The sequence below is a fragment of the Hevea brasiliensis genome, chromosome 15 (assembly GCF_030052815.1).
Source record: "Hevea brasiliensis isolate MT/VB/25A 57/8 chromosome 15, ASM3005281v1, whole genome shotgun sequence".
NCBI lineage: Eukaryota > Viridiplantae > Streptophyta > Magnoliopsida > Malpighiales > Euphorbiaceae > Hevea > Hevea brasiliensis.
Window position 1 is genome coordinate 75438236 of NC_079507.1, and position 10174 is coordinate 75448409.

General features: G+C 33.4%; 1 protein-coding gene across 1 annotated transcript; it reads left to right on the forward strand.

The window, feature by feature from the left end:
• The first annotated feature begins 2002 nt into the window (after positions 1-2002).
• Positions 2003-9204, forward strand: LOC110660267 (uncharacterized). Its single transcript, XM_021818504.2, has 14 exons — positions 2003-2155; positions 2346-2439; positions 2690-2830; positions 2962-3077; positions 3534-3688; positions 4033-4121; positions 4269-4815; positions 5270-5437; positions 6080-6237; positions 6367-6446; positions 6813-6927; positions 8075-8149; positions 8237-8407; positions 8874-9204. Exons 2-13 carry the CDS (start codon positions 2350-2352, stop codon positions 8387-8389), a joined length of 1887 nt encoding a protein of 628 aa, XP_021674196.2. The 5' UTR covers positions 2003-2155; positions 2346-2349; the 3' UTR covers positions 8390-8407; positions 8874-9204.
• The last annotated feature ends 970 nt before the right edge of the window (positions 9205-10174 follow it).

Here is a 10174-nt window from a genome sequence, read left to right on the forward strand (position 1 = left end):
GATTTAAGGTTTTTCAGCCTTGTGCAGTATCTGACTGGATCCATCCAGCAGGCTTCATAGCCATGGCATTTTTCCAACAGTGGCCAAACATATAATAGGTTATCTAAAATAAAGACAGAATTTGACTTCTCTTTATCATTTGGCTTGAAAATTTCTTCTGTCTTCTCGACTGATTTTAATGCACTTTAGCCTGCTCTTGATAGAGAAGGCAAAAGAGGCCTAAAGGAAACTAAAATGAAACTAGTAAAACAATGAAAATGATAGTGTATTGAGAAAGGTGAGTGAAAAGGGCTTTTAGCAGGAGAAAGACTCAACTGCCACTGTCTGTTAATTGCCAATTGTTCTTGGCATACCGTTTTGTTACTGAATTGTTGAAAAATTCAAGCCCATACCTTCTACAAAAGATAGTAACCCTTGTAGCGAAATATTGAAATACAGAACCTTATTTCAATTTCTCACACATCATCACAGTTAAAGCTGGGAATGGCTATGGTCCGATCCCTGCTGATTATGGTTCGTCGGTTTAAAAGAATCAGAATTGATCCGTAGAAGGAAAAATAATTGATCTAATTTTAATCAAATATAATAATTTATATATATATTTTTTCTCTCTCTTTTAGAAGGAAAAATAATATTTTTCGACTAAAATCAGAGATTTAATTAAATCATTAAAAATGTATGAAAATATGATTACTTCATAAATTTAATCAAATATTTAAATATACTTAAATTAACATAATGATTACTTAAAAAATTAATTTAAATATGATTACTTGTTTTGATTTTTTAATTTATTATTGTCTGGCTACTATTATTACTACACCTACTATACCCTGTTAATACAACTATCGTCCTCTTACCACTATTGCTAATACTACTGTTATCACTTTATCACCATTTTTCACTACTTGTTTATTCTATCATCAATTAGCCACTACCACCACTATTATTTCATCTTGCCACCACCACTATCATCTAACAACCTATCACCACTACTACCAGTTAGTCATTATTGTCACTCAATTATCAATCACTATAACTATTACCGATAATTATTATTAATATTGTAATTAAATTAAATATTAAAATAAAAATTATCAATAATTACATAACTTATATTTTTATTTTGCATCTAAATATAAGAATATAAATAATAATTATATTATATTACATTATAATTTTAATGAAATTACATAATATTTAATTACATTGTATTACACTTAGGTTACATTTGGTGGAGTGTAATGTGATTTAATATAATCAATTATTTAATACAATCAAAATTGTAATTCAATTTAATGTAATTATCATTACATTCCTCTATTTGATTATAAAATAAAAATATAAGTTATATAATGTAATGATAATTTTTATTTTAATATTTAATTTATTTATAATGTTAATAATAAGTGGTAATAGTTAAAGTATTGGTAGTCAAGTAATAGTAGTAGCTAAATGGTGGTGGCGGCGACAATCACAATAATTAGATAGTAGTAGTGATCATAAAGTAAGCTAACGGTGGTGGTAGTGGACTGGTAGTAATAGAGGTAACAATAGTTAGATGGTGATAATGGAGGTCAAGTAACAGTGATAGCAATAGTGATAACAAGATGGTAATAGTGATGATGGTGACATAATAGGATTAATGGTAGTAGTAATGGTGATAGTCGAATATTGATAATAGTGATAATATTTATAATAAATAAAAAAAATTAAAATTTATTTTTACACATAATAATTATTATATTATTTTAAATATAATTAATTATATTATATAATTATTATTTTATTATATTAAATTTTTATATTATCAAATAATATAATTAAATATATAATATAATCATGTTTACGATGTAAATTTGATAACATTCTATTAAATATAGCCTTAGTTTCATTTCCGAATACAGTCTAACACATCATCCCGAAACCCAGCCGAAAAGGCCCAATAATCTGTCACGAGAAAGCCCAAATAATACCTAAAATTGAAACCGAAACGCAAAGACAAGTTTCGGTTAACCAACGACGAACGCCCTAAACCAGAGAGCCCTCTCCCTCTCTCTCTCTCTCTCTCTCTCTTCTCTCTCTCTCTCTCTCATTTATAGCCATCGCAAGTTCTGCCTCTAGATACGCAGACTGCGGGAAGTTAACGTTTTAGGTAAGTTTGCCTCCGCTCCTCTTCTTTGGAGTTTTCTCCAACTCTATGCGGAGAAAGTAGTGCATACCTTACCCTTCAAATTTCAATGCAACTGTACAATTTCTTCAGTTTCTTGCTGCTCCTCAACTCTATTTGCTTTACGAACTATGAACGCGATTTTCAATGTTTGGTTTGTCACTTTCATTTTCAGGATAATGGTCTCATCGAATATCAGGGACCTCTTGACTGCATTTAGTCCTTCATTGGACTACTTCGCTATCAGTTCTGGAGATGGTCGCATAAAGGTATCTCAACTCCTTTTTGGATTCTGCTAATGATTGGGAAGCTTTTAAAAAAATTGATATTGGTATTGCTGAATATATAGTTAGCCCATCTGTCATTAGTTAATTCTGCTCTGATTTTGTTTTCTATTGGGCATTAGAAATTACATCACGGGTTAACTCCTAAAAGCTGTTTATAAATATCTGTTATTCAACTAAAAAAGAGCTTTTTGTTTGGATGTTGAAGTTACTAATTCTGCTTTCCCCTTCTTAGATATGGGACACGGTGAAGGGCCAGGTGCAAACTGAGTTTGCAGACATAACATCAGATGATGCAAATTTGTATGCTAGACCTGAACGAGGTCACCTTTCAGTTGATTATACATGCATGAAGTGGTTGTCCCTAGACAGAAAGGTTCACGGTTTTTTTTTTTTGTTTTTTTTTTTTTTAATTTATGTGAAAATTGGCTTCATTATTGCATTTCCAAATGTGCAAACTATACCTTTCTGATGTAACTTTGTGCTTAAATACGTGAATAATTTCAGAAAAAAAGGAAGCTAGGAAGTTCATTGCTGGTATTAGGAACAGGCAGTGGTGATGTTTTGGCACTCGATGTGTCTGCTGGTCAATTGAAGTGGACACTCAGTGATTGCCATCCTGGGTGAGCTCCTTGCTGCATGGTTCTGCTCCTTCATTATTATGGATAGCAAAAAAATTTACAATTTTGTGGTTTCTTTTGATTGATGTGAACTATAGGATTTCACTTTGATTTGCTTTCACAATTCTGCCACATTGGGCTTGAATCAGGTTTTGGTCAGTTATCCATGTGGTTAAAGCAATATTTTGATTGTTTCAATTCTATTCTATTCTTTCTACTCAAATACTAGAATCAGATGACTTTTCTTCATAGTAGACAGTCAGCATTTCTGTATGTGTGTAGACACACAAGCACCAGTCTCATGATGATGAAATGCAAACTTCAAATTTGCTCAAGTACTTTTGCCAATTCATCTTAGGTCTATTTCAGGATATACTGATTAACGGATTTTAGTTGGAGTTTATATATCAGGTTAAAATTTGACTCGCTGCCTAACTCTTTTTACTCCCTGATTTGCAGGGGTGTTAGTGCTATTTCATTTTCAACGCAAGATTCATGCATTTACACTGCAGGTGCTGATGGAATGTTTTGCAAAATTGATCCACAAACAGGAAATATGTTGGGAAAATTTAGAGCTTCTACGAAGGCAATATCCTCTATATCTGTTTCACCAGGTTTGTGTCCTTTGCAACATTTGTGGTACCCTTGCTTTATGATTGCAGCGATACAAACACTTTTTTGCTCTGGCATCCTTGGGCCCTGCCCCCCTCCCTGTTTCTGTACTTACTAGTCATCTTATGAAGGGCAGAATCTGAAATTATATGTTTTTTCTTCAAGGTGGTGATGTTGTGGTTGAATAATTGTAGATACTTAATTTGACATCAGTCTAAGCATTTACTATATCTTGTGGCAATAATCATAATGATTGGTAGTGAGTGGTTTGGGAATAAGTATTTTGTGAAATATTACCCCTTTTGATTTCTGATATTTTCCCTTGGATGGTGTCTCTGTGCTTCAGATGGGAATATATTAGCAACTGCAGCTGCACAATTGACAGTTTTCAATTGTTCTGATCACAAAAAGATACAGAAATTTTCTGGTCATCCTGTGAGTTTGAACTTCTTCATGTTACTTTTATTTATACCTCTTTTTGCTTTGTTTCTTGACATGGTTGCACATTAGATTTCATTTGCATCTGGTTCTATTCTTTGCCCACCTGTTTTCGTTTACAAAATTATCTTGCCTGATTTACAGGGAGCTGTTCGTGCTATGATCTTTACTGAAGATGGGAAATACATTCTTTCATCTGCTATTGGTGAAAGATACATTGCATTATGGAGAACAGATGGTGGAAAAAAGCAATCAGCAAGCTGTGTCCTAGCAATGGAACACCCTGCTGTATTCCTTGATAGCTGGCGCCTTGAAAATGAGGGAGTTGATGCAGGCTTATGCATTTTGGCTATTTCAGAAACTGGTGTTTGTTATACATGGTATGGACAAAGTATTGAGGAATTACGTAATGCCAAGCCCACAAAAGTTGCAATATCTAATGAAGAATCTTTTTCCAAAATTCACAAGGGTGCCTTACCTACAATATTTGCTGCAAAATTACAAGGCATTACAAAACCTATGGCTGCACAGGTGTTTATTGCCTATGGTTTACTTGTTAAACCTTTGTTTCAGAAAATAGTAGTGCATTCTGGCACAGACATAAAGCTGAATAGCTCCCAGGATGGAGTTCTTTTACCAATGAGTCAGTCTCTCATCAAATCTAAGAAAGGGGCTGATATACAGAATGGAGGTAATACTTAATGTGGCTTTATACTGGGCTGTTTTTTAAGAGTTCTTTGTGGAAATTTGTGTTCTTGGACACTGCTGATCTTGAAATAAATTCTGATATTCAAGTACCAAACTCATTTCCTGGCATATTTGACACATCCAACTAAATAATTATTCTCACCATATTCTTCAATGAGTCATGCCCTTGTGGTGGAGTCATCAATCCCTATTGAAGTTATTCTCTTGTATGAGATTTAATTTAATACTTATGCTTTGCTTGGAAATCTTTTTATTAGATTTTACTATGAAAATCTGTTTGGAGTTTGATCCTCAATTCTTCAGCATTCTCCAAATATTTCGTCTTCAGTATATTTTATTTGATGGATATGATTCCCTTTTCTGATGATTTCAATTCTGATATTCTCTGGATTTGTGATTACACTTGTTGGCTAATTACTTGTCTAATAATTCAACAGTTACTGCACTAGACCGTGCCAATGTGGAGGATGCCTTGCTTCCTATTCCAAAAGTTTCTGATTTTCATGGCAAAAGGATGATGGATAAAGCTTTAATTAATGACTCTGATGAGGTCATGGTGGATTTGATTGATGGTAGGAGTCAACCTGAACTTGTGGAGAATAAAGGTAATTGCAGGAATATAATATGTAAATCCACTTTTGCAAGCCACTTTTTCTGTTTTTTTCAATCATGTAATGATTGAAACCAAGTCCCCTTCCCTTCTGCAATTCATAGTTGAACTATATAACTATATCCTTTATGTTAGTGTTTCAGGTGACTCTGATTGTTACTTGATATTTATAGTTCAAATGGAATTTTTGGTCCTTTTGTTAGTATTTCCTATAAGAACATTTCAGATTACATCTAATGATGCATTCCTTTGGTACTTTGTTAAACTATTCTTTTGTCCATACATGATTATGCATATGAGCCAATATGCATTCTGCTTTGTGGGCTTTGTTTTGAAGAAGTATCACATTTCACAAGTAATCAAACTCTTCATAAGAAGATGGAAATTTGAATCGGTTTGGGTTTTCAATATTATGAATGCATCAGTTCTAATGAGCATCCATGTAGGTCCTGTAGTATGTTATTAATAGCCAATGTTGAATGTGTTTTGCATAATTCCCTGGCTGATAGAAGTAATGTGGAAGTCAATAAACATGCTTAAGAGTTGAGATTTACTCTTGCAAATTTCTAATTTAACTTCATGAAATTCCTTGAGTTTCCGGGAGATCTTCTGCAATTTATTGTGCTGGTCTATGCAGATGGCACTGTAGAAGCTGACACTGTAATGACTTCCATGGAGAAGCATTTGAGATCATTAGAAATATTTGGCAGTAAAGATGATGGTATGATTAGATCTACTCCTGTTTCTGCCAAATTTGTGGGTATTGATGTTGAAGCTAATATTCCACAAAAGAAGGTTAGTTTTTCTTTAAGCGGGGACACTCTCTGTTTCTTAGTTTGAGTTTGTGATTCTGGATCTCCCTTTCTCTCTTCCATTTATGTATATGCTTCTGACGTATTATTGGCTATATATTTACTCTGTTAGATGAGGGCAGCTGTCTTATCTCTGGAACCTAACAATGCATACAAGTTACTGGAAGTCTTGTTGGCCAAATGGGAATCCAGGTTTTGCTCTTGTTTTTCAATGATTGTATTACTTATCCTGATTTGGGGGTTTTATGAAGTACATTGTATTCTACAGCCTATAAATGAATGACAGCTGATAAAGAATTGTAAACTCTGTGATTTGGCTTTTTATATGAATAATTATCTTAAGTGCCTATATACAAGTGATATCTAATAATTCAAGTTTAGGATTACAATCAGAGCTGGCTTCGTCTTTTGCATGAACACTGAATATTTGCTTCATTTTCTGTAATAATTTATACTTTTTTTTGAAAGTCATGAATTTTCTCCAGTCATGAATTTTCTCCAGCCATGGAATATCAATGTACAAATTATGGTTTCTGAAACTGTGGTTGTCTTAAACAGGTCATGTAGTGGAAAGTATGTTCTGCCATGGATATACTGTATATTGGTCAATCACGGCCATTATATCATGGCTCAAGAAAAACCAGATGCTCAGATGCTTAATTCACTATTAAAGGTAAAAGAATGTGAAAATTATATATGTATATCATTATCATTTGCTCTTTTCATGTTTATTGCATAAGAAATTGAAAGAATCTTGTTGCTTCTTTTAGCAATGTTTTCCCTCTCCATATCTTTGTATAATTGGGAATATGTTACTGTTTGAAATGAAATGCAAATCACTGTTGTTTAATTGATGGTCATCATGCAATACCCATTATACTTTGTATTAATGACCTTTTCTTGTAGTCTTAAAAGGTTAAAAGAGCAGTCCTATTTTTCCCTTCTTAGGACTTGGTACACCTAGGTGGCTTGTTGATTCTTGCATGTTCTGCACACAAGCAATTCCTTTGAGATGAAATGAAACTTGTTAAGTATTTCATTTTCAGAGCTATACTGGATTGGAACCATTACAAGAGTACCCAAATCACAAAGGATATTGAATAAATTTACCATTTTCTGGCAGTCATCAAAATCTCACAATTTTGGTTTCACATGGAAGCTCATTACTTTAGTGCATAGATATTAGTTGCCTTGGCTGCTCATGACTGACTTATTCTCATGGCTGTGAGTTGTGATGGGCTGTGGTTGTGGATTGTGATTGGCTGATATGAACTACAATTTGATCAAATTGGCCCAAGACAGATTTGGTCTTGAGATTTTAGCCATTGTATGATGAAGAAATCAGGTGAAGTTCATTTCAGTCTTTAGGTAATAAACCTTTAGTTGTAGTGACCTTAAAGTGATGAATACTCGCACTGACTAGGTGTCAAGCTATCAGCTTGTCACCAAGCGTAGGGGATTACTTGGGCATTGCATGTTTCCTATGCACATTTTGGTGGGGGGACATATTGGCAGGAGGAAAAAGGAGGGAGGATGTAACAACAGGAGGAAGAAACAGGCACTTGTTGGTTATATGGAGATTGGGGAGATGCAAGAAAGTAATACTTCTTCCACTTACGGAGATTGTGTGCAATCTGGCTGTTTTAAGCTACTGGACTATTGGGGAGAAGGGGGTGTCTTCAAATTTTCCTTGCTTCTCCTTTCCCATTCTGTATTTATAGTTCCCTTCCATCTAACTAAACAGTGTTAATGAATGAGAACCTAGTTTTAAGGTCAATAATATTGCCCGGTAATACTCAAATTGTGTTCTCTTCTTTCAGATCACCAAGTCTAGAGGGGTGGCTGTTCAACCTTTACTACAATTATCAGGTCGTTTACAGCTGGTAACTGCACAGGTAATACCTTCTTACTCTTGCTTTATTTATTATGACGTGGTTTTGTTCACATATAATTCATCGTTTTTCCCTTTTAATCTTTGATAGATTGACAAGGCTGCCATGAACAAAGCTTATGTCTCACTGCATAATGACCAAATGGATGATGATGACGATGACAACAATGATGAAGATATTGATGAACGTCTTTATGGGGAAGAAAATGATGAATCCCAATTGAGTAGCGATGATTATAACTAAATGCAATCTCCATAGCAGGTGAACATGCTCCGCAGTTTAAAATTTTCAAATTATGTATCATCTGATATGGAACTTTGCTTAGTTATGAGGTGAAATATTGCATAATGGTTATGTGATAGATGTTTGCCGTACTTGCATTATTTTGGATTAGGTTTTGTAATTATGGTTTTAGAGAGGTGCCCTTTTAGTTATGCATAGGTCGATGTTAAATAAACTAGTGTGATGGGAATGGGTGATCATTATTTTGATGAGAGGTGGAACTAGAATTATGCATTTGGGTGCGGTTAACTTGAGGTTAACTTAAAAAGAAATGCCGATATGAATGAAAGTCAAAATGAGCTTTGGGTGGCTAAAGGGTTGGGGATCATAATCTTCTTTTTGGCAAATTATACTAAGCATGTATTTTGTATTCTTTTTATTGATGCTTCACAACCTGGGACATGCTTATATTAGTTGGACTTGATGATTATGCATGCTTTCACAGTTTGGGGATCAGTTTTCCAGTGGTATATTGTGGGAAAGCTTCATTTGGTGCGGATTTTCATGAATTGGCATCCAACTGTGCATAGATTCGTTGGTGCATAACTGGAAGCATAATTTCAACCCCTCTACTTTACAGGCGTTTTTGTTCTCTATCATGTCTGGCCTGTATTCTTTGTCCAATTGCAAAGACTTTGGGTTATATTTGTCTTGTAAAATGGCAATCAATTTTGTAATCTGTCTAGAGCCGTTTTCCTAGCGCTGCCATAAAAGCATAAAGTTTGGAAACCGATTATATGAGACACTTCTTAACGAGCTGAAATAACTTTGTCTTATTTGTCTCCAAAACTGATATTCATCATTCCTCAATTTTGTTGATTTTTATCTTGTGTTTTTGCTATATTATGAGGCTCATTGGGCTTGGACTATATACTAGAGAGGGTTAATTTTCATTTCTTCCCAGACTCTACCCCATTGAAAATTTGGTTCCAAGACTTGGAGCCCGTTTGCAGCTGCAGCACACAGTAAACAAATGGTTTTAATTTTAATTTATTATTATAAAATCTTTAAATTTTAATTTTATTTTCCAAAATATCCCTCCAATCGCAGATTTTCATATTAAAAAAAATATTTTTAAACTACAATGTGACGTTTAGATTCTCATCCTTATCCAGCCACCACCATCATTTACATTGTAATGTTATCTGTGCACTTAGTTCTTTCTAATTTAAAAAAAAAATTATATAATAATTTAATTAAATATTTTTTTATAAGTAATTTATTTCATTAAATTCTAAAATTTCGACGATTCTCAATTTAGAAAATGTAGAGGATAAAATCTTCAATCTCATAACACTTTATTTGAAAGGAGGTAAAGTAAATTTTTTTTTAGAAGTAAGATTTTTCATAGTTTCTAAATTTTCATAATTTCTTTTAGTATTCGAGGGGATGGAAAAATATTTAAAATATTTAAAAGTGTTTGGAAGTTTTAAAAAGAAAATTTTATTAATCAATCAATTTAGTAAATTGAAAATATGAAAATTTTTTGAAGAGGTTTCGAAAACTTACAACTTTAAAAAATCTTATTTCACTCAATACAAATTTAAAATTTTAAACGTCGAAAAATCTCACATATTTTAAAAAACCTCCTCCAACTAAAAGGCAAATGAATGCAAGGCTAGTAGTGAAAGGGTTTTGCCAAAGGCAAGGAATCGACTATGAGAAGACTTTCTCGCCCGTTGCTATGCTTAAATCAATTAGGATTTTATTAGCAATACCTGCATACTATGATTATGAGATTTAATA

Bases quoted from the DNA above. Each gene is read 5' to 3' on its own strand.
- LOC110660267 (XM_021818504.2), top strand. From the start codon at position 2,350: ATGGTCTCATCGAATATCAGGGACCTCTTGACTGCATTTAGTCCTTCA. The intron at 2,440-2,689 runs GTATCTCAACTC...TCCCCTTCTTAG, and splicing joins CTGGAGATGGTCGCATAAAG to ATATGGGACACGGTGAAGGG. The intron at 5,438-6,079 runs GTAATTGCAGGA...TGGTCTATGCAG, and splicing joins TGAACTTGTGGAGAATAAAG to ATGGCACTGTAGAAGCTGAC.